Here is a 25,357-nt window from a genome sequence, read left to right on the forward strand (position 1 = left end):
CCAAGACGGGCATTTATTACTTTGCCGCGATCCTCGGCAGCTCCGCTGGCGGCGCCAGGCAACTCGCCCGCATAATAGCAATCCGCCATGGAACAAGCGCCTGCTCTTAAAGGGAATGTCAGATGACGCTCTGATTGGTTTATTGCACGTTACGCCCAAACCACACCTAGCTACTTCAGACCAACCCATTTTAGATTTGCGTCGGGCGCAAGAGTCATTTATCCCGCCGGTATAATAGCAACAGCGCCCGAGATCCGCCCACAAAGCTACTTGCGTTTCACGTTTGATACTTGCGTTTCAGATCGTTATAATAGTGCCCGAGACCTCAAGGATAGATAGCAATAACCTGTCCATGTAAGCCGAGGGGATGTGATGGACTCAAACTAATCACATCATAGACACAGTCCGACTCTTTGACCTAACAGTCAGGCTCTCCTCTAAAGGACGTGTTGACATTTGTGTGTATGTTTTCTGATGTACAAGTGTGTGGGTTGTGTGAGCTTTGCTACAAGGCTGGACAAGGAAATTACCGGCGCCACTCTGCGGGGTTCCTGCAAACCAATATAAACCAGAGAGAAAGGGAGAGGGCTGCCTTCACCATTTATCACCGGAGAAATGTGACACAACCACCTACTACCCCTCTGCCATCTATTCACTGTTCATGTGGGATACACACATGTACGCAAACAGGGTCATGAAGGCGGGGTGTGCAGAGAGTGAAGTTGACAGCTTAGAGTCTCCTGCTGCAGCAAAGATGAATGGGCGGGCTGAAAACTGCCTTCATTCATAATGGAATACGGCAACAAAGCAGCTTCATCCCCAGGTGTCTCGGGGACTACAAGAGGAGGGAAACAGACTTAGAAAGGAAAGCAGGGGGAGACATAATTACAGAATAGGAGGGCTGTGCAGGCAGCACAAAGGCTAAAACATGCTAGAAAATAGTCCTACATCTACCATTAAAATATTTTTTTCTGATTTATTGCCCTAGGTGTTATCCAAACAAAGCTTAGATGGGCGAAAGAGCAACACCATAACATTCCCAGTATTGTTGGAAAGCTGGAATGGCCTGAAAATGTCAAAACAAGCATTGCTGACTTGATTACACTTCTAAAGACTTTGCCGTTTCATCTAGCATTTAAGGGGAGGGCTTAAGGTTGTGTATACAAGAATGAACTGAATATATAAGTAAGAAAGAACAAAAAGGATTTAGAGTAAGCCGAGAGTAAAGTTTTAATGTAAAGCTTAAGAAAGAGACTGCGGAGACAAGGTTAGAGACAATCGGATAGAGAAGACACCAAAAAGGTTGTATGGAATGTGCGGTTTGCTTTCTCTCACACAAAAGACTCACACGTCCTACCGAGCTGTGGAGATAAAGCTGATGATCAGCTATACAAAGAGTAGAAGCGTGGGCGTGAGGAGGAGGAAGTGCAGGCACATCAGAGAGGGATGGAGTGAGCGAGCATCAGAGAGGAGAGGAGGGACTGTGCATGAAAAAAATCTGTGTGCGTGTGTGTGTGTGTGTGTGTGTGTGTGTGTGTGTGTGTGTGTGTGTGTGTGTGTGTGTGTGTGTGTGTGTGTGTGTGTGAATATATGCATTAAATAATAATATTGGAACAGAAAAGGGCACATTTTCAATCTTCAGTCAATACCAACATTCATTGTTTACACGATTAGGTATAAAATCGAGTAACAGCCAAATGTAGTATATATATGAAATAAAATATGGTTGACACTCAGTATTGGTGGGTTCCCAAACTAAGTGGCCCTAATTCATCACAGCCAGCAGAAAAGGCTATGAGGGTTTTTCACGTGCTCACACATTTTGGGTATCACAATAGGAAGAAGTTTGCTTACAGGAGTCAGATGCAGCATGAGCACAAAGGGCAACCGCACACTATGTCTCTGCAGGTACAGTAAGTCTAACTGCAGGTACAGTAAGTCTAACTTACACAACCATCAGCAAATCTCCAGTAACCCTAACCTTTTCAGCCTCCTGATGAAAGAGTCTAGAGACTCGCTTCCCAATACTGCAGGTCACCTCTGACTTTAAGTTGAGCCTGGCTGTACTGAAACTCTAGTCCACTACATCAATCAAATGTTTATGGGCCTGTCATTTGTCTCTGGTAGAGCTGAGGATAAGGTTAGCAGTTTCCCAGAAGAGCATGTTTTCATGTACAGTAAGAGGCATTGGAGGCAGTCAGTAGTATGAATCTATCCCAACAGCAACAGATCACGCAATCACATAACCAGTAAAATTAAAATACTGTGTTTAACAGATGGTTCTGTCTGTATTAACTGCAGTTGTTGTAACCTTTTTAGAGCTGCAAAGATTAATCTTAGCTTAATCGATTAGTTGTCAGCTATTTAATTAATCACCAACTATTTTGATAAATCCATTAATCGGTTTGGGTCATTTATTATAAAAAAAATCTTAAATATGTTTTGTTTCCTTACTTCGCTATAGAATATCTTTGAGTTGGGGCGACCTCTAGCTCACCCAGTAAGAGCGTGCGCCCCGTGTAGGAGTCCTTTGCAGCGGCCCGGGTTCGAATCCAACCTGCGGCCCTTTGCTGCAAGTCATCCCCTCTCTCTCTCTCTCCCCCCTTTCCTGTCTATTCACTGTCCCTGTCAATTAAAGGGAAAAAAAAAACTAAAAAATCTTATAAAAAAAAATATCTTGGGCTTTGAAAAAACACTTATCGACATTTTTCACCATTTACTGACATTTTATAGACCCAACAACTAATCGATCGATCAAGAAAATAATCGACTGATTATTCGACAATAAAATTAATCGTTAGTTGCAGCCCTAAACCTTTTTAAATCAGCTATTAGAATGTCTGATTAAGAATCACATTTACATTTCAAAGATGTAACAGGTTCTGTGGGTTGAGGGCCACAGGATTACCAACCACTGCCGCCCACGCCACTTGACTGAAGGGCTTCTCACCTACAGTACAGTATGTCCTTCTTAAACCGGCTCATTATAGCACACTTGAGCTGTGGGAATGGTGAGATGAGCTTGTATATAATTTCCACTGCACATCTCTGAAAGTAACTGTGCTGACCTGCAATAGCATGGCCCTGTTTAAGAGCTACTGTAGATACCATTAATGCAAACAGAGCACACTATGTTGCTCATTCACATCAAAAGTTTTCCCATCAGAAAACAAATGCAAGCCATTTATTGTGAAGCATCACTAAGGGCGTCAACCGATCGGTTTTCCTTTTGATTACTTGTTTTCGTATTGAAGTTTGGGTGAACATCAATCCTCCACGACATCCTGTTTCTCTTTTTTCAATTACAGCAGTAGCCGCTTTGCTTTTTCTCCACCAGCATCTGGGAAACACAGTAGCCATTATTATAATAATAATAATAATATGTTTGTATAAGGCCATGAAGGGAACAGACTACTCTTACTCTGACACTCCCACTGCCGTAGACATTCAAAACATTTTTTGGTTGGTATGAACATGTCAGTTGAACGCAGGGTTCGGAGAGTTATAAAATAAATGGCAAAGAAAAAAAAAACAGCAGAAATTACACATTTTTCCCTGAGGGTTTTTGTGACAATTGCAAAGCAGCAGCAACTCTCTTCAAATTATATTTGACAATATAATGCTTTATATTCAATTGTGCATCAAAAGGTAGTAGAAATTTGAAGCAAAAGCCTCATAGGCAATTCAATAATTCAAGAGTGGAATGAACACTGCCGCTGCCTGTCCACCGTAGCGTCACATTTATTCCAAAGAGGCAACTGAATGGAAAGAAGTGCAGGGCAGTTCAGTCACCCAATAACCAAGTTGTGAAGACGCCTTTTTACTGAGCGCATGTCTGCACAGAGAAATGCTGTACTGGATCCTGCTAGATGAGATGACGTCAAAAATGGCGAGGTCATTTTTGCATAAGAAGCAGAGAACAGGAGACAATGAGACGGATAACCTTCAATACTCGGTTGGAAAAAAGGACATTTTCACTGTGCAAAGTGTTACCCAGGCAACAGCAGCACCAGGACTTTCGAAAAAGCTCCAGGATCCTGTATATTTACTTCTCCTCTCGCCTCAAAATCAACCTCTGTTAGTTCACCTGCACATGCACTTTGTGGCCTTGATTTTTGGCAAGGAGAATTTCTCACGTCTGCCTATTGCCAGTGTAAAATACCTAAATTTACAAGACAGTTCAATACACTAACTTTATAAACATTGCCTAAGGCTGAAAACAAAAGAAAGCCTTGCAATGGTGCTGCCATTACCCATCGAAAAAAGAGATACTCCTATAACCTCCTCTTCAACTCCCACATTCTCCCCCTCTAAACTCTCCATACCCCTGGTTTTTTTTCTACCTCCATCTCTTTTTCTTCCCATCCAGTTCCTGTCCAGAGTGGGATTTCCCCAGGGTTTGCCTCAGGACCTGGGTTAGTAAAGACTCTGGAAGTGCGAGTTGAAAGCTCAGCTGGAGGTCCATCACTGATCCGCTCTGATGCTAAGCTTAGCTCTTCTACCTCCTCACGCTCAACTTATTTTCCCTGAGAAAACAACCAGGCGGATACCTAGATAACTGTCTGGCTGAATGACAAGCATTTGATGCACGCATGCAGCGGCTGTATGGAAGTCGGTAACCTTTCTTTGACAAGCCGATAAGTGTCTTCTTCATGCGCATTACAGGGAAGTTATGGGGCTCTGTTGCAGATGGGCTACACAGCAGGCAAAACCCCACAGAAGAGACACAAATAACTGGGTCAGAGAGATGTGTATCAGCTGAGTTTTTTTAAATGCACAGTGGAAACACAGCACTTTATTTTATTCCAATTCCACAGGAATGGCGCACAACCCCACCCAGATCAATAGCCTGGAAAAGGCAGTTACACTCTGTTACACACATTAGCAGAACAAGGAAACAACTTAAGTAAAAACATTCAAATAATTCAATATAGCTGCCACATGCTGGACATGTGGCCACTTTAACATACCTTAGGAGCAACATAATGGAGCACAATTATAGTGAGTCAGAAACATTAGGCAGCGGTTTTGAGTCATGGGATTCCAGGGTGATCAAAAGCCTCAGATGCTCCTACTCTGAGACTGGTCTATGAAAATAAGATTTATAAATCAGTGTTTGTGAGTCTGACTGTCTGTGCATGTGTGTGTGTGTGTGATTAAGCGAGGCAGAGTGTTGTAAACTTTACAAGAACAATGGTTCGCAGGAGCCTATGTTGTGGCTCGATGGCGTTTTGTTCCCCCAACGGCTCCTTCCAGGCAGCGTTGCGACCGCTGCCTCCAAGGCACCTAACCCTAACCTTAACCCGAACCCATAACCAGTACCTAATCCTAGTGCCTTCCATGTAGCGCTGCCTGGAAGGAGCCGTTGGGGGCAAAAAAAACACCGATAAACCTATGTCGTTACCAAAGCAAACAGGAAAGCTGCTGCTGCAGTATTTGTCGAGTCGACTCAGACATCTGCAACCGGCAAAGAGGAACAAACTTGTTGTAATTTTCCCAGACTGCTATGGCAACACTGTCCTGACAACTACATAGGGAATATAAAGACATACTTTTATCTAAAACTAGCCCAAAATCCTGTTGCCTCCAGTGGCTCTCTGATCACACAGCCAAAGCCCAATGAAGACCGTCTCCATGGAAATGCATTCTCTGACACGCAGTCTCCTCTCCACCATCTCCACAATCCTATTTATAGAACGGCAGGGCACTAGCTAGCTGGCAAAAGATGAGTAACAGTATCGTGAGAATGGAAATGTCTCGTATCTCCATCTCTCCATGATGCTGCTTGTCTTTTTGCTCAAAGCTTCGTTTCAAATCAAAAGGCTTTGAACAAGCATTCACAGAAACAGCTGACGAACAATCCCCAGTCTGTCACACAAAAGAAAGCAGATTTTATGTGTGTGTGTGTGTGTGTGTGTGTCTTTGTGTGTGTGTGTGTGTGTGTGTGTGTGTGTGTGTGTGTGTGTGTGTGTGTGTGTGTGTGTGTGTGTGTGTGTGTGTGTGTGTGTGTGTGTGTGTGTGTGTGTGTGTGAGTGTTTCAAGCTGATGCAAGAGTTTATGTGTGTGTGAAGTTGTGTGTGTGTGTGTGTGTTTCAAGCTGATGCAAGTCCTGCAGGGCATCCACACAGCACATATCCAAAGCCAGACAGCAGCATGAAGACAGCGGGCAGCAGGGTCATCGCTAACCCTCTCTGGCAGAAGGTCGAGGGACTCTTCGCTCTGTCGCTTCTTGACCTCCATATGTGGAATAAGGATGTGAAAACCACAAGTGTTTTTCGAGGTCAACAGCCTCTTCCTTAATCAAGAAAAGGGTGTGTGGCAAGGGTGTGCATGCACACGGACATGCATCAAAATGAATAAACAAAGATAGATATCTCTCATTTGAGGTCTGTGGTACAACAAAGAGCTGGACTGGCTTAGCTATAGCACACATGCAGCACATCCTCAGCCTCACAGTGCCCTTAAAGAAACAGTCACAGTCTATAAAACACTGTCAGAGCTCCAATCATGCAGATTAGCCTTAGCGCTAATTAGCATTAGTCTACATGAATGTCATGCTTATTAATACCACACTGCAGTTGGACTATAAAGATGAGGCTCCTACAAACAGCATTGTGTTAACTCAGTGGCCGAGAACAACAATTATGACTGTCGGCTTTCATTAATAAAAACACTCACTCTCAATGATCGCGCTAACAAGATGACTTGCCATCATTTTAATTAAACACTACCATATATCTGTACAGCTGCTGCGGATATTATTATTGGATATTCCTTCTTAAATTGATTCCCCGATACCACTATGAATGAAGAGTTAAATGTTTTTGAATCCAAAGAATTTAAAATATCTTCAGTCAGTCAGTCTTTCAGACCGTCGGGTCACAGACCTCATCAACAGAAGATTACAGCAGCAGAACCATTTACATAAACAATTTACTTACTGCCCTGCTTCCTGGAGGTGCCATTAAGCAGAGACAAGATTGTATCTCTCACACATTGCCCCCTCTAAGTCCTTACTGACTTTCATGTACAAGAAGGCAGAAACACCAATTTATAAGGCTAGGCACAGTGTTTTAGGATAGGCCATGATACATTCCCTTACGAAAGGAAAATATATTTACCAATATATTACTTGAAATATATTGTAATATATTGCAATATATTATTTTCCATTACATTTTACAATATATTATATATTGAAAAAATATGGAATAATATATTGATGATACATATTATACAATATATTATATATTGCAATATATTGCAAAATATACAAATAATTGCCGCTTTCAATATATTGCTATATATTGAACATGAATATATATGTGTTCATATATTCCAAAATATATGCTAATTTATATTTATAAATATCCACCATAATGTATTCCCATTTATATGGGAAAACGTATTGGTAATATATGTAAATGATATAGTTTCACATCTTTGTTTAATATATGGTAGAATATATTTTAAATATATGGTAGAATACATTTTAAATATATGTAAAATTATATCGAAACATATATGTACAGATATGTGTTTAATATATGGTAGAATATTTTTTAAATATATGTAAGCTTATATGGAAACATATACATACAGATGTGTTTAATATATGGTAGAATATATTTTAAATATATGTAAAGTTATATGGAAACGTAGACATGAAATATACATACAAATATGTGTTTAATATATGGTAGAATATATTTTAAAAGTATGGAAAAGTATATGGAAATGTAGACATGAAATATATGTACAAAGATGTGTTTAATATATGGTAGAATATATTTTTAATATATGGCATACATAATTGTCTTAACGACATATCAGTAGCACCGAAATGAGGCGCCGAAATCCGCATTGCTATTCTGTCCGGTACATACAGGTCGTGAAGCACTGGATTTCGGTACCCAACCCTATTCAGGAAGAAGATTTTTATAAGTAAATGTGTTACGTGGAGGCCGGGAATAAAGGACCCAATCGCAGAGAGCAGGCAGGTAGGCAGGAGAAGGTTTGAGGAAGGGGATTTATTAACAAAAACATGCCAGCACTAAGGCTGGTAAAACCCTGGGAAAAATAAAAAAAAGGCACAAGGCTGAAACAAACTGACAGGACAGAAACTAACTCAATAGACAGGACCAGGACACAAACTAGCAGGGCGAGGAACACAAACTCACGCAGGGAGGACAACGGACACAAAACAATCTGACAAGACACAAAGGGAAACACAGAGGCTAAATAAACTAGGTAACGAGCAAACACAGGACAGGTGACACCAGGGCTGGGGAACAGGTGGAGCACATTAGACAATCACACAGGTGGGAAAAAACAGGAAGTAGAACTAGACATGACAAGAAAGAAAACTGACTATCACAATAAAACAGGAAACAGAACATAATACAAAACAAGACCGAAAATCACTCAATGACAAGGAGACAAAACCCACAGTACAAAAACAATCCATAGGGACATACATTAAAGGGGTGATAGAATGATTATATAGGATATTTCACACTGTTCCTATGGTCTCCTAATGGAGTATGTAACATTGGTTGGGCTGAAAATGGCCAGGATGATATTTTATTGACCCTTATGCATCCCTGTGTTTTGGCCCTATTGTCAACAAGAGCGTTTCTTCCAAATATGGTATGTTCATGAATATTTAGATGAGATGCGCGCTGATTGGTTGAGCGAATCCCCATACACACACAATAGAGACGCGCGCTGATTGGTTGAGCGAATCCCCATACACACACATTAGAGACGCGACAGAATCTCATATTCCAGACACTGCAATGTTTCGTTACCAAATTCACTTCGGAGACTTTTTTATGCAACAAATCAACTATATAAAGCTCAAATATGGGCAGTTTTACGAAAATTGATTGGCTAATTGCAAATTTGGAAAGAAATGTCGGACTTTAGGAGCTCCACACAGTCTGACGAGAAAGCGGCAGCCTGCTGGGCTCCATACCCAGGGCAAAGTCACCCTTTGTGGATTACTGCACTACCGGGGCTCCGTGGCCGGCTGCCGGCATAACTATAATATATTTAGGGCCCAAGCGCCAACAGCGGCGAAGGCCCTATTGAAACTGAAGGAATTATTATTATTTTCTGCAAATGAATTGGCTTTTTGAGGTGCTTAACATATTCAAAAACTCACCAAAAGTCTGGTGAAAATTTACGTATTTTAAGGGTTTCGGGAATAGGCGTGCAAAAATGGCTCGCTAGTGACCCCTACAAAGTTAAAGAAATTGAGCCCCTGCAGTGCATTTATCATAGGCTCACGAAACGTGGTAGAAATATGTACCATGTCAAGGTTTACAAAAAACGTCATTGGAGCCATACCCTAAACCCAACAGGAAGTCCGCCATTTTGATTTCAAAGTTCGAAATTAGTGCGATTTTGGCCATTTCCACATGTCGTACTTTAACGAACTCCTCCTAGAGATTTCATCCGATCAACTTCAAATTCGGTCTGTGCCATCTTAAAGTAATGGTTCGGAGTAATTTTACCCTATGGTCCTTTGCACCATGACCTCGAGCCAAACACTCCCCCAGAAGCTTTTTTCACCTGGGTCGAACATTGGGAGAGTTAGCGCAGAGGCTAATGGATCTAAGTGTCTCTTAACATTACCCCACTAATAATGCCCGAAATGATACCAAACGTCTACAGTAGTACAAATAGGTTATGCACTCATAAAACGATGGATTGTAAAGTTTGTAAGTACACCAGAAGTGTATGTAAATAACACTTGCCTGCTGGCTTCTGCTCTCTGCTGCTGCTGCTGTTACTACCGGGCAGTAAGAGTGCTTAGGGCTGTCTACAAATTACAACACCGAAAAGAGATGCAACAAAAATATTTATTAATTCAATGATTAAATAAGGTAATGTCTCCAAACTTACCTCAATTATAACTTGTCTCCTGCTAGTTATTCTACAGCACTTACTTTAAAAAGTAAGTTAAATTAATAAATATTTTTGTTGCATCTCTTTTCGGTGTTGTAATTTGTAGACGGCCCTAAGCACTCGTCTTACAGCAGCAACAACAACAGCAGAGAGCAGAAGCCAGCAGCCAAGTGTTATTTACATAAACTTCTGGTGTACTTACAAACTTCACAATCCATCGTTTTATGAGTGCATAACCTATTTGTACTACTGTAGACGTTTGGTATCATTTCGGGCATTATTAGTGGGGTAATGTTAAGAGACCCTTCGGATCCATTAGCCCCTGCGCTAAGCTATTCAGCTGATAACGCTACTCTACGCTAACTCTCCCAATGTTCGACCCAGGTGAAAAGCTTCTGGGGGAGTGTTTGGCTCGAGGTCATGGTGCAAAGGACCCTAGGGTGAAATTACTCCGAACCATCACTTTAAGACGTTAAAGATGAAAAGTTATTAAAAGAAAAACTTTTCCTCAGACGGTGTGGCCGTGGCCTGGCGGCCATTTTGAGTGTTTAGCGATGAACAAAGAGTTCCTTCTTCATTGGTGATGGTTTGGCACGTCCCCTATGCTTAAGCCACGCCCCCTTTCATAACATTTCAACCGTTTAAGGTATACCCTTGTGTGAGGCATCATTGAACTCAGCAGAGACTTCATTCTTCATTGGTGATGGTTTGACCCGCCCCTAAGCTTTAGCCACCCCCCTTTTATAACTAATGACCCGTTTCCCTTGTGTGGGGTATTATCCTAGCTATGTGTAGCTACAAATCACGGCTAGTTTGCTTCATTTTCGGCGTAATTTGAGTATATTTACAGTTTGAATTTCGTCATATCACTTATATAACCTCTATCCCAAGGTCTTATAAAGCTAACAATGGTATCCGATTTCAATTTCATACATTTTTGTGAATTTCAGAGGAATTTTAAGAGGAGGCTAGCTAGCTCTCATTGATAGAGGTCCATCCATCTATCAATGAGACTTGTGGACAAGAGGCGTTGTCGACTGATCGTTTGTTTAAATAACTCAACACATTATAATTACACAAATTATAAGATTAACTGGAACCTGTGGTAAGAGATTGCTGGCGTAACAAGCTCGCTGACCGCGCTCTCACTCACGCACACCGGCCATTTAGCAGGAAGAGGGGAGCTGCAGGCTCTGGAGCTCTGTCCAGGCAGCGGCGTTTGGTAGTCCATTCACCCAAAAAACGGTGACTTTGCGCAGGTATGGAGTGCCGTGGGCTGCCAGCCACGACGGAGCTCAATCGATCTCACAGAAGGCCGGGGTCTGTGAAGGAAGGCAGGCCAGGCGGCGAGGCAGCAACTACGGCTGTGCTCAATTGAAGAAATTCTTAGTCGACTAACACTCGTTCAATTGTATCGACTAATCGATTAGTTGATTTAATCGACAGATCTGTAAATCTGAGTTTCTCCGTAAAGAGTCATGCAAAAGCACCACTTTAATTCTTATATTTACCAGAGATGTGCTCGTACGTTTCTTGGAAATAAGTCATTCAGCATGAAAAAAGCATAAAACATGACTAATCGACTAAAGAAATCTAAGTTGACTAAGACCAAAACGACCGATTAGTCGACTAATCGACTAAGAGGTAGCAGCCCTAGCAGCAACACAGGCAGCACCGGCCGCTGAACTCCGATACACAGTCGGACAAAATTTGCAATTAGACATACATTTTTGTAAAACGGCCCATATTTGACCTCTACATAGTTGATTTCTCGCATAAAAAAGTCTCAGAAGTGAATTGAATGGTAAAATAGCAGATGAACAATGTATACAATTTCTGAGATCTGCACGACCTAGATTCAGAAGACTAACTGATCTCAGGTCAGTTGTGTAGCCTATGTAAATGTTGGGCCGTGGCAAACATAGAGACTAGAACCAAATGAGGAGGAGCCGGCGAGTTGATTTTGTTTTCAGAGGCAGTTTCAAATTGTGGGATTTGCAGAGGAAAGAGGTGTCAATGGAATTTAGAGGTTCTATGTATGTCCTAGTTACCCAGTAAACTGTCATTATTCAACTATGACAAGGTAAAATCGGTTTTGCATTCTATCACCCCTTTAAACAGAAGTATACAAATAGGGAAACAGAACCTAATACGAAAACAGGATTACACATAACAGGGAACAGAAATACAAAGCAAAACACCGAAACCATGACAAAATGTTCCAATTAATGATCCAGCACATTCTCGTCTCCCTCCTTCATTTTACAGTCGAATGGAGGCTAGAATGGCTCTGGGTTAAAGTTCAATATGGAGTGGATTAATCATCGTTATTTTCTTTCTTTTTTTTAAGTTAATTGATCGAAATTAACTCGTTATTTTGACAGCCCTAATATAAAGACAAACTATTACATGTAAAAATATAGTGCCCTTTTTGCTCTTTATTGCAATATATTTTTTTATATGTAGGCTATAAATATATAAACATATATGGTATATGCATATATGGCAATATATTGAAAAATATAAATATTAAATCACATATATAGGAATATATTGCCCAATATATCACATGATATTTTCCAATGTACTGCAATATATTTTGGTTTCGTAAGGGTTAGCCCGTGAAGTTGGTTGCAATGGCAATATACGTATATTTGTGAGACAGTGCATACCTATTTTAACTTTAAAAGATGTTTCTATACAGTTTAGAATGAGGTATGGATCCTTTTAATACAGTATATCTGTCTGTATTAGGTCATTCTGGTCAATGTTGCAAACCAATGGGCAGGACTCCTTTATGCCAATATTTACAGTTTTTTTAAACAGTGTAGCGTAAGGACTTGATTTTTCACTTTTTGACTTAAATAAAAAATTGGAGATCATTTCCACTACATCAAAATACACAGATCAATATCAGAGTATAGAAATGTCCATACCGTTATGGGGGATGTTAACCATATAGCCCAGTGCCAGCCCTATTGTAGAGTATTGTAGGGTTGAAGACATTCTGTCCCTCAGCGGAGCCATTCACCAGTTTTCAATTCAGCAACAGTCCATTAGATTAGTTTAATTTCAACTTGACATGTTCAGCAGTGAGTAAACTCATTAGCTGTGCTAACTGTACAGTCACAGTATAGTATTTATATTAGATATGGAAAATGTATGATGCTATAGAGCATTTCTCTCATGATGTATTGTCTGTTTTGTGACAAAAAACATCCAAGATTAAGTCACACAGTGTGGAGTATGGAAAAATTAAATCAAATATACTGCAGTGCAGTAGACTTAATCAACAGTAATACTACATTAATACTGCGATATGATAATTGAGCCATATTGCCGAGGCCTAGTAACAGCTGGTGTAAAACCCTTCAAAAGGATTATCTGGTCAAGACCTCCAACCCTCACAGAAATATAGAATATCATTAAAATGACTGGTTGGTGTAAACTAGGCTCCAAAGTGCTGAGGCAGCAAAAGGCAGCTTTAACACCACCGCCACCCTGATGCTTATCTCTGACCCCTCCCCACCTCTTCCATACAATCTCAGCTGTGCTCTCTGAAAAGGCATGCTAATTCCATGTGTCTCCAGCCATTGATCCACTAGTGCTGATATAGCAGTTAATTAAAAGACACAAGGCTCAAACTCAGACCACCGATTTGTTTAAATAAATAGTTAGCAGTTACAGGAGACAGGCCTCCTATCAACAGAAAAGCTATTAGAAACTTCACCTTGCAGAGCGGCAAAAAATGTACATGCACACCATTAAAATACTCTTAAAAAAAAAAAAATCAACCCAACCCAACAGCTTGGGTTATGATCGAGCTTGTCATGGCTTTTCTCTCCCGGCCAGCTAATCATTACCATTAAAACAACGGGACTCGAGGGCTTTTAGGGTCGATTGTTTGGCAGAGATGTGCATCTTTGTTTGTTTTCTCCATGGTGAATCCCCTGTGTGTGCTTGTGTCTACCATGGCACTGCAACAACCTGGGTAATTACATTGCAAACAAACTGGGCGCCAGGCCGAACAGAGCCGTGCTTTCTGGGGCTCATTGACTCCCTGGATGTGCTCAGAGTCTGATCAATCTCAGTTCTTGACTTCTGGTTGTGTAATGAGGTTGTCACAAGCATCATTCAGAAAACACAGAGAGCTCATTTCAGGCAGAGAGCAGGCTGGTGTTAGAGTTACTGGAAAGGTTTTGTGAGTCAGCGTAAATGGGGCATCGGAGCTCCTAGAGACACAAGGGAGAGGAAGGCAGAGCCTGTTTCACTCGAGTTTGTGTGTGGCTGTCATAACCTGTCAGACCACATGTTGTCTCTGAGCAGCTGCCAGGCAACCACTTGTTTCTGTGTCCCTTCTGAGATACTCAGTTATTTCATGTTTTAAGGACCCCTCCACCTGTTGTTACAAGAGTGCTGAATTGTCATGATTGAGGATATGCAAACCCATGACATACTCAAAGAGCTGTTTTCAGCTATTTTAATACCTAGATATTGCATATGGCGGTCAGCCTCATTTCACAGAACTGTCATTTTAAAAGTCCCATGACATGGTGCTCTTTGGATGCTTTTATATAGGCCTTAGTGGTCCCCTAATACTGTATCTGAAGTCTCTTTCCTGAAATTCAGCCTTGGTGCAGAATTACAGCCACTAGAATCAGTCCCACAATGAGCTTTCCTTAGTATGTGCCATTTCTGTGTCTGTAGCTATTGAGGAGGGGGGGGAGGGCAAGGTGGAGGGTGGGGGTGTGGCCTTGACCAACTGCCACTTTGCTCGTTTGAAAGCCATGATGTCTCTCTTATGGGTGGGCCAAATTCTCTGGGCGGGCAAAGCAGAGAAAGGGGAGGTAACCTCGCTCCTTATGACCAGATCGGCCCATCTGAGCTTTCATTTTCTCAAAGGCAGAGCAGGATACCCAGGGCTCAGTTTACACCTATCACCATTTCAAGCCACTGGGGGACCATAGGCAGGCTGGGGGAATGCATATTAATGTTAAAAAACCTCATAAAGTGAAATGTTCATGCAATGGGACCTTTAACATCTACAGTATACCAGCGAGTAGCAGCATGACTTTCACTCGCATGACCAACCAGCCAGGTGGGGGTGGGGGGGCGTGGTATAACAGGGAATATCATAGAGTAGTTCTGAATTACTGGATTTTGTCTGGAAAAAGGAAAATCAGTTTTCTTGTAACCAACTATAGAATGGGAAAAATATACCTTTGTTAGCTAGCAGTCTAATTCTTACCTGCCTCCGTTGGTGTAATACTACATTTCTTATTACTGCCACCAACTCTCACACGCTGAAACAGCATGAAACCATGCCAGGCAAGTTGTCACAAGCCTACAATGACAGTTGTAACTAATGCCTGCCAACCACCCAGGGTAGCAAAGTGAGCCGATGCTGAAAAGAAACAACAAATAGCAGGATTACTTGGCACCACACCTCACTAAGTCGCCATAGAGAGAGAGAATTCCTCTCAAGATGACACACACTTGTACAGTATAGTCACAATGACCTCAACACAGGGATGATGTCACAGCTCTCCGTACATCCTGTTTAACCATGACCAGCAAAGCTCTCATTTCCCTGGTTTCACCACCACTCTGATAAACTTTGAAATGCATGCAAAGCAGCCTCATCTGTCCCCAGAGATCATCTGGCTTTATCAGAGGAGACACTGGCCTGCACTCTTAAATCAGCGGGCCAAAAAAAGGTGTAACAAACTTGAAAGTGTCAAGCTCTCCTGCCATTAACCCAGTACATTGATCCAGCAGGAACAAAAAGACTTCTTATTAGCTTGCATCCAAGCGTTTAGAGTGCTAATAGCCTTGTTTAAGTTTGCAGGTGTCCCCTTTGAAAGTGAACGGTTTAGTAATTTGTGCACTTTATTTAGCTTTCAAGGTTTGTCTGCAATACGTGTTGTAATCTATTTGGGTAAAACTATAACCTAAGGGAGCATAATTGTGTCCTTGAATGCCCAGTAATGTATCACTTATTCCTCCAATAGAGTTGCTGAGTTACTTATATGCATGCATAAATAATTTACAAAGTAATTATACTCAAATCAGTTGTCAGGGATCCTAAATGCTCCTGCTTCAACATTAGATGTATTCTGCTAAAAATGGTGCTCATTATATTTTGGAGGGTGATTATATTTACTTATTCCAAAGTTAGCAGGAGCAGTTTTACCAGGAAAAAAAAAGTTGATCTAGCATTTTCACCTACAAATCTACTTATTTAAAACAGTGTAATGGTCTTCTGAGTAAAAGTCCAATTTCAAAGCAAACCGTGTTCTGTAGTAAGACATATGTAATCATCCTTTCAGTTTTGCTGACAGTGAGATGGGGAAGCTGTAATGAGAAGCAGCCCTTCTCAGCTACTTTCTCTTCAGTGAAAGAGGTGAGACTGAGGTCGAGGGAATCCTCACATCACATAATCCCAACATTCTTCGGAACAACCTCCCAGCCATTGCTCAATCATTAAAACAAGAAGCATTCATACATAATGTTACCAATTCCAATTAAGAGCCGCCTCACAACATCTTAGCCAGTTTCTTCTCGCCTGCTGCCTCTCTTACAGTCAGTGATGATTCTCCTCTTGCTGCCCTGCCCTGATATGATGCTTTAAACGGCACTATTGTAGTTTATGGAGCTGTCAGATTCCATACACCATATTGTTTTCAATTCAATAAAGCCGTGCAAAGTAGATAAGTGGGAGAAGAATGGGTTCAGAGAATACTGCATCACGGGGCTGATACGAGAAGCTCGACACACAAAAGTCTGATTACGGTTTTTACTTTCATTTATACACAAAGTCTATCTAATCTTGCTCAGGGTGTTTTAAATGGAGGGGGGGGGGGAATACATGATACATTCAAGTATGAGGGTCTTACCTGTAGACCTGTCAGCAAGGTGAAATTTACTTGCATGCTTTGGGAAAAAGGACACGACACAGGAAATATTGTTGGCAAGCAATAATGAGTTGCACATTGCTGGAGCTATAGCATTCACAAGTTGAAAATGATACACCTATTTATCAAAAGCTTAATTGTCTGTCAATATTCCTGCACTCAGCCAGCATCTGTCCTACTATGCATCTTGCATTAATTCACCATGAACTTGTATAAACAAGGGTATAAACAATCAATACTTCCTGAATAGAGGTCGACCCCAACGCCTCTCTCTTTTTTGCTAATAAGCTGCATATTGGAGAGTCTTGATATTTTCCAGGGTGCAGTTCTGTCAAATTGAACTCTGCAAAGAAAACCAGGTAGGAAAAAGTTGCCACAGGAAGCGAATGCTTCGTGTCCCCTTTCTCACTGTAATGAACGAGGAGAAAAGTTCCTCCAACAAAAGAAAGGTGGACAACCACACACGAGTACACTCAGGTACGATATTAGCATACGTACCCAATCATTCGCATTCAAGGTCGTCCTATTTTTAAGGTTCTGTGGCCTGCAGATATAACTGACTCTGCCCCTCATAGTTAGTTTCTCCATTGTACTTTTGTTGCTCCTGTGTAATTTTCTATTTGCTAAGGTTTTATGTAAATCAAAATGTTAAAATGTAATACAAATTAATAAAACATGCTTTTCAAGACCATAGAAGCCCACAACAACACAAGCAGTATGTACAGTATCTAAACTGCAATACGTAGTACTGCAACATGTAATAGTTGCTATGGGGTGGGAAAAGAAATCAATTCATTGTATGTATCGTGATTTTTTTGCGATGATTTTTAAAATAGATTCTTTTCCCGAGAATTTTTTCTTAATTTTTTTTACCAATGATTCACCTAAATATTTTCTGCTTATACGATACAGTTGATGGGAACTCCCTCATATCCGTTTCCAGCAAAACAGAGCGATAGCAGAACATGCTGAAAATACATGTTATGTAATTCTTTACAAATGAAATAAATGTCTGACTGACTGACAAGTGATGTGCATTCTTTTTATAAAACAATTCGTTTTTTTTAAATGTCTCACGACATATTGTTTCCAGAAGTATATTATTCACCTTTTGTTTTTGCTTTAGAAGGAAAAGAAAATCGCAATAAATGAAAATCGCAATACAAATCACACGGAACACATGTCTCATCACGACAGAATCAGATCAGGACAAAAGCATGTCGTCCCAGCCCTAATAGTTGCAGTGCTTGTCTTGGTGTGGCTTGTCTAGTGTGGCGGAGACAATCTGGTCTAGACAGCAGAACGCCTCAATCTGGAAATGCTTTCACATAACTGTCACACATTCTTTGACAGATCTGGGCACAGCTGACCTTCATACAAGCCAAATGGGCCCAGTCTAATTTACACTGCTGATTTGGACCCAGCATTGCCACAGATTAGTTCTGCTGTCACAATAATGAGCCCAATCCCATATCCAATAGCATGAAGGGCTGTGCTGCTGGTGTCCTTCAGCTACTAAGAGCAGCCTCACCTGCCCTTCTGGTGGATGACGCCACCAGCCCGACATCCCAGAGATGAGAGGGGGTAACCAAGCGTCGCCTCCATCCATCATCACATTACACACGTTGGCCTAGTTTATTGTCCTTTTCAGACTTGACTGCAGACACGCTGGGCCACACAGAAACATGGGAAGCAGCTAATTAGTCTATGCCAAAAGCGGTAGTTCACCAGTCATTTACCACTTCGAGGGTGAAATCCCTTCCAGAGTACTAATGAGGACTTTGTCCATCACAATAGTCTCATCCATTACAATGCTACAGCATCTCCATAACGAACAGCAGATTACAGTTAGGCATGTGGCCCCTCACTCTCGTAAGGATTTAAAGCATTAAAATAATAACTGGACTGTTTACACAAACTACAGATGCACGATATGAGGAAAATATGCGATAACATTATTGAATGTCGCAATATTACACAATATTTCTTGTGATAAATAAACAGATATTAAAGTGAACTCCGTTCTGCATTTCTGCTGCTTTCAGTATTCTGCTAAAATACAATAAATTGCTTGTTGAGTTTAAAACTAATGAAAGGAAATCATTCCAACATTCTTTTATTGAACACATTGAACATTGGAATTGAATATAAAAAAGGCACCACTAAATAAAGAATGACTGTTACATTTTTAAGTGCAGTTTTCTACTGATATTTTCTTTCAACTGACACAAAACATCTCTGAGTGTCTTTCGCGATATGTTGCAGCCTTTCGCGTTTATTGCGCCAGTTAATATTGCAATGACGTTTTTTTTTTTTTTTTAAACTTGCTAAATACAAATATTAGTACTAAGACTAATACTAATACTGAACCTGTTCACATTCCCGGACAGGTATTTGACCGTATTTTCACGTGTGAAAATACCTGCAGTAGAAGATGTTTTGCCATGAGATGTATTATTATTTTTGTAATGCTTATTTCACCAAGCACTACTGCATTTCAACAATGTGCTTAACCACCTCACAGACCTGGCAACCTAATTATAATGGAAACAGTGAGAAGGGTGACAAAAACTTCTTTAAGGGTCCAGCAGAACAATTGCACCACTCTCAGTTTCAGTGTAGAACGCCTGCCAGGTCAGCCATACAACTCCCAGACCATAACAGACATTGGAAATTACTCTGGCCGCTGCTCACCACGGTGATCGCCCCTCGAGCTTACAGGCGCTCTGTCAGAAACACAGTCACCAAAGCCATTAGCATTTCATCATTGTAACTTAGATGACAGCACACACTTTGTACGATGGTAAGACAATCCATGACTTTACACTGCCATGAGATGCCAGCAAATGCACTAAAGCAAGAGTGGCATGGGTAAAAATAAGGGGTAAGGGTCTGTTTGCCCTTAACTTTGAGGATGGGAGTATGCATCTACATACAGGCGTGGCTCATCATGACCAAGTAACCAGTTATACAGCCAGACAAGTTCCAGACAAGTTCCAGACAAATTCCAGACAAATTCCAGACAAGTTCTAAATGAATTGTCAGAATACAAAACGTTGACATGGTCTTGTTACCACCCTGTTGTGAGGTCAAGTCAATTTTAAACACCCTTGAAATTCTTGGTAGGCATCTTGACAATTGAAGCATGCTGGCCAATGAAATATCAGCAGTGTATGTCACAAGTGCATTGGATGGTTGTTTCCTGTCACAACTTTGAAAAAGGTAGATGAAATGCAATATGCAAGTACGACTGTGTACCAGCGTCCCAGCCAAGTTGTTCCAGGACCATTATCTAAAAAAGAAGCATTTTGCTTAAATAGATAGTAAATGCTAATGTTTCCTATCTGGGAAACCTATTCTGTCAATGCTGCTTATTTTGCCAGCATCTCTATTTATTCACACTACTACTTTTTTATATTATTAGGAATGACAAGAGTGGTGGATGTCTGCTATTGTATTAATCAGTGACTCAAACATGTACATCTCCCAATGTTTTATCTTACAGTGTCTTGTGTTGCTCATTTGATAATCAAATTATTAATTGCAATATGCTTACTATAAGTCCACCTTTCACCTTACCTTTTATCCTGAACGCCTGCCCACACACAAACAAATGACAGCAAACAGCAGGGACACACCGCTTAACTACCAAAACAAAGGATACGATGCTGTAGAAACATGGCCTCATTTCTGGTAAACGGTTCCCCATACAGACAACAGAAACACATAGGGGTCACAGCTTGTGACAAATTCGAGATTTTACTGGGCACTGATGTCCTCCAGGAGGGCAAATAAGTCAAGGGAAATGCAGTCATTCTCTATCTGGACATTGGTCGAACTAAGATATGTTGCCACTGAAGTGGAGTAAGCTAACATTGCCTGCCTGGCGATACAGGATTGATTGTCTCTCTCTATATTTTTGTTTTGTTGCTCGGAAAGCCCACTTCTAAAGCTAAGTCAACAAAACTGAAGAGGTGGGCAGATTTGTGAGATTTCATTCAACATTTTTAATAGAAATAATCTATACATAATTTCTGTTGTATGGTAGTATATTCCTGATCTTATTTCATTATGCTGGCAACTTGACAGTTCTCTCTTTTATGTGATCCTTTCCTAAATTTTCTTAATTCTTTTCTTGTCTATACAGCTTGAGATGACTTCACTGAATTAGCTCTATATGTATTTTATTGTAACAATTGTCATAAAGCACTTTATTCATACTGTATAGCTGGTGTATGTGCCACTTTACCTAAGCCAGTTTATACTGTATGTTAATGTGGAAAATGTAGGTATGCCAAGACCAGTAACAGGAACATGGCATGGTATCTGAACTGGGTGGAATATCTAGTGAACAAATCAATTGTTTTTGTAACCATACCTTTGACCGAATGAAATTCAAATTGTATCACTTTGCCTCTGCAGGAAAACAATCAATTGTCTTGCCTCTGTGTACAGACAGTAATCCACTATCAATGAAAAGATGGAACAGTGCAGCTGCGCCACTGACCAAAGATTATTAAGGTTCCTCTGCAGCAGAGATAGCAGACATGAAATGATAAGATCAGAGAACAGACATGATAGTTGTCATCATAAACCTCTAATATCATAAACAGCCAATACAGCTTTAGCACTGAAATGTCATCAATTCTTTTTTTTCCCCATACAGGAGAGGACAAAACATCTGTCAATCATCAGACTTTAAAGTGAAGAATGAAATCATTAATTAGCCTTGACCACATAAAGCGAATGTGACATTCCATTCATATATATATATATAAATGTAATATCATGAATGGATTTAGAAACCAGTAGGGGTGTGCAAAAAAAAAAAAAAAAAAATCACGATTCAAGCTCTACCAATTCTAAATCGATTCACAGAATTCCAAAAACCAATTCATTTTTTTTTTCTTTTCTTCGTTTTGTAATGGCGTGTATATTATTGTCCTGAAATGAGTTTAGCTCGCCATTCCCATAGATGGCACTGCATCAAATTTACACTGGCGCCTGGCCACTCTAGTCATAATCAAAAGAAGAACGAATGCAGCAGAAGTAGTTTAGTCAGCGTAAACAATGGCAAACCTCACAGAAAGAATTATTCAACCTGCTCCATCCTCATTGAAGGTGAGAGTATGGGCACATTTAGGCTTTTATAACCTCAAGGGGAAGACAGAACTTGATAGGAATCATGCTGTATGCAGGCTTTGCAAAGTGAAAGTTAAGTATTTTGGAAACACCACAAACTTGAGAACTCACATGGTACGCCATCACCCAGAGATTAACATTAAAGACGTGGACGAACAACAGTACCTAACATGCTAGTCAATCAACGCACTCTTTCAATGCTCTAAACTCTCACCCAACTCTGAACGAAAAGCTCTTTTTATTTAACAGTTTTATTTTATACTTGAATTAAATGGATTTGAAAGCTGGCCAAAGGCTTGGGACTTTCCAGTTTTTAGTTGCAAAAGTTTTTATTTTTGTCATTTTAAACATATAAAGTAATATCAAACTACATTTAATTTGTTGTGTTTCTTTTCTTTTAAAATTGTACGTCTACTGTAATCACATGGGGAAAGTAACTACATTTACATACTGTGAATCGTTTTTTTAAATTGAGAATCGTTTTTGAATCAAAAATTGATTTTGAATTGAATCTTGAGCCTAAAAATCAATATCGAATCGTGACTTTTTCTGAATCGTGCACCCCTAGAAACCAGTTTGTCCATTTAGGCTGGATTACCTCAATGAAACTGCCTGTGTGGACAGGTTTATCAATCATCATCTTATCACCTTTCTAACAAATAGCGACAAGCTGACAGTCATTCTCTCTTATCACACTAATCCGGATAACTTCGGTACTGAGACTGTGAAGGCAGCTGGGATAAATTAGTTTACTCCTACACTGATTGGATTAAAAGCCAGGAGCGGGCCTCGACCCCCTGGACTCAAAGACAACAGCCACCAACTCCTCGGCTTTAATGAACATGTCGGCTTAAATGGAATAAATAATTAAATAAAACGTAACTTTTTTCACCCTATATTTTAGACAAGTGAAAATATTAACTCAGTGTGCTCATAATATAGAAAACCCAACTTCAATCTGTGATTTATAACCCCTTTTTACAAGGACTGTTTATCCAGAATGACTCAACTCCCCTGCCACACTTCAAGACAGCTGCATTTTATATGACAGCTGACTCAATAGTAATCCTGTGCAGGTTAAATGTTGTGAGCCTTGGAGCCCACAGTCTGCTTTGCATCCCTGAAGAGTTGACCCATCACGTCTGCACCACGTTATTGAAGCAGAAGTCTCTGAGCTCTCTACAGCATATTTGTGTCTTTTGATATAGTCTACATGCCACTACATGCTTAATGGCAGCTCATAAGTATGTGTCCCACTGCAGCTTTATGGACACAAGTCTAGAAACAGAGAGTTCCCACACTGCAGTGAAGGACTCACAAATGAATACAAGCTTGGCTGTCACATGGTGACAGGCCAGCGTTAGGAGCTGCATCAGCAGCGCTTTGATGGAAGAAGACATAATATGACAGGGAAACAAAACTACAACCTGTGCAGACTGAAATAAAATGAAAACTTATTAGGGCCAACTCTGCTGAGACGAAGCAGTGAGCCACAACTCACCCTGCTAAATCATTTAAGGCTTAAACAGGCCTACGTATTTTAGGAGAGAAGAGAATATTACCTCTCCACAAGAGTAAATGTGTTCTACTGTAATAGTTCACAGTGGGCGACACAGCACCAGCGGACAGTGTGGAGATGTGGACCAACTAAGTCTATTCTGACAGCTACTTAACCTCCAAGCTGACCTGTCTCACAGGAAGGGGAGTCTCGTTTAATTTCACATGGCCTGTGGCAAGCGTGCCAGTGTTTGTATAAGCGGAAGGGAGTAAGAAAGGAAAAACACAAGAAAGACCGAGAGAAAAAGAAATATCACAGCAGAATTCCTAGCTAGAGTAAAGGGGCCATTCTGCCCTGAGCTGCAATGACTTCCTCATTCTTTCGTATTCCAGTCCATCCTGTGCCTCACCCCTCACCTCCCTCCTCAGGCAGAGGCAGCTGAACAAGATGTGCAACTATTGCACTGTCGTGACAGCTTTGTAAACACAATTACCTTCCGGTTATTGCGAGCATTTTTGAGGCTTCATGTAGTGGCTTTAAATGTAAAGGACCTGCATCAGTTTGCAGGAAAACCCAGGATCTCCCAAGCTGAATGGGGAAACACCCGCAGGGAGGGGAGAAACAGCAGGCTGGCTGGAGAGTCTGACATCATCCAAGTGTGGGCTTCCATGTTTAGTGAACTCTGTGTGTGTGTGTGTGTGTGTGTGTGTGTGTGTGTGTGTGTGTGTGTGTGTGTGTGTGTGTGTGTGTGTGTGTGTGTGTGTGTGCATGAATAAACACTGAGTATATCTCTGTCACTCCCTCTCTCAGCTCAACTGTAGTTTCCCCTCTGTAGCACAGTGCAGACGTTCATTATTCTGAGTTTCTGCCTGAGTTTCCACTGCTGCTGCTGCTGCACCACCACCACCTCAACACAGACGATGCAGTTCACACACACCATATAGAAGCAAGAGCGATAACGGGAACCAACCATCGGTCACTGACTGTCAAACCAACCCCTCCGGAAGCTGCAGCCTAAAATACACTCGCACGAAAACAATCCTTGTTGCACAAAAATAAGACACCCATCCCCTTCCGTCGGTTACCAAACCAATCCCAAAATCGACTGCAGAAACAATCCCACACCTTAAACGGGATCGCGTATCAAATTCACACGCAGTAACCACAACAGCATTGGCTGAGAAAAAAAAAAAAAACAATGCCTACAAAGTTCAAGGACACGAGAGCCACGGGGCTTTATGTGAAAGGAGAGCGGAGTATGATCTGAAGGCTAGTTACAGTAAACGGCGGGGCAGCGCCAGTGGGGTGTTGATGGGCTCCATCAAGGGCTCCAAAAAAAAAACTGCAATGCCTCTGTCAAACCTCTATGTCCCACACTGTGGATTAAAAACAACCACACGACACCGGGTTGGGATACATAGCGTGACTCATCTAGTGCCTCACCTTTCCGTGAAGCGCAATCTGAAGAAAAGACATGAACGGTAAATCTTGAGGCTAGTTAGCTTTACTTCCTTAGCCAGCCCAGCCGCCACCGCCGCTTTCTCTCCAGTCCAGACTGACTGCCCCCGGTCCTACACCTCTCCCTGTGCGCACAGACGTCCTGGGACTTACCGGTCTTATGTGCTGATGATGCCGCTGTGAAGAGACAACAAGTGAGGGGAGGCTACCGGCCGCCGCTCCGCTGCTCCGGGACAACAGGAGTACTGATCTGCACACTTTCGCAGCCATCTCTGTAGTGAAACCTCGCCGGGAAAGGAGACTGCTGCGGGCGGACCGAGACGCACCGAATGGAAGAGGGGAGGGTGGTGGGCGGGTTGCAGGGCTGGACTACGGCTTCATACACATGCCCAGTGTTGCACCAGTATGCAAAGATAAACCACTTTTGTGCCGG

General features: G+C 41.3%; 1 protein-coding gene across 4 annotated transcripts in view; it reads right to left on the reverse strand.

Annotated features, from left to right (window-relative positions):
• The window catches only part of mcu (mitochondrial calcium uniporter), a 65,159-nt gene extending 39,884 nt beyond the window's left edge, over window positions 1-25,275 (reverse strand). The window contains exon 1 of one of the 4 annotated variants that reach the window (XM_039784584.1): window positions 25,078-25,275. In XM_039784584.1, the coding sequence (XP_039640518.1) occupies window positions 25,078-25,194 (117 nt within the window). In that variant the 5' untranslated portion in view covers window positions 25,195-25,275. Of the gene's footprint in view, window positions 1-24,909; window positions 25,013-25,077 lie in introns of those variants that run through there. The other 3 variants (XM_039784583.1, XM_039784585.1, XM_039784586.1) reach the window with 3 other exon arrangements.
• Window positions 25,276-25,357: the final 82 nt, after the last annotated feature.

This window comes from Perca fluviatilis, chromosome 19, assembly GCF_010015445.1.
Source record: "Perca fluviatilis chromosome 19, GENO_Pfluv_1.0, whole genome shotgun sequence".
NCBI lineage: Eukaryota > Metazoa > Chordata > Actinopteri > Perciformes > Percidae > Perca > Perca fluviatilis.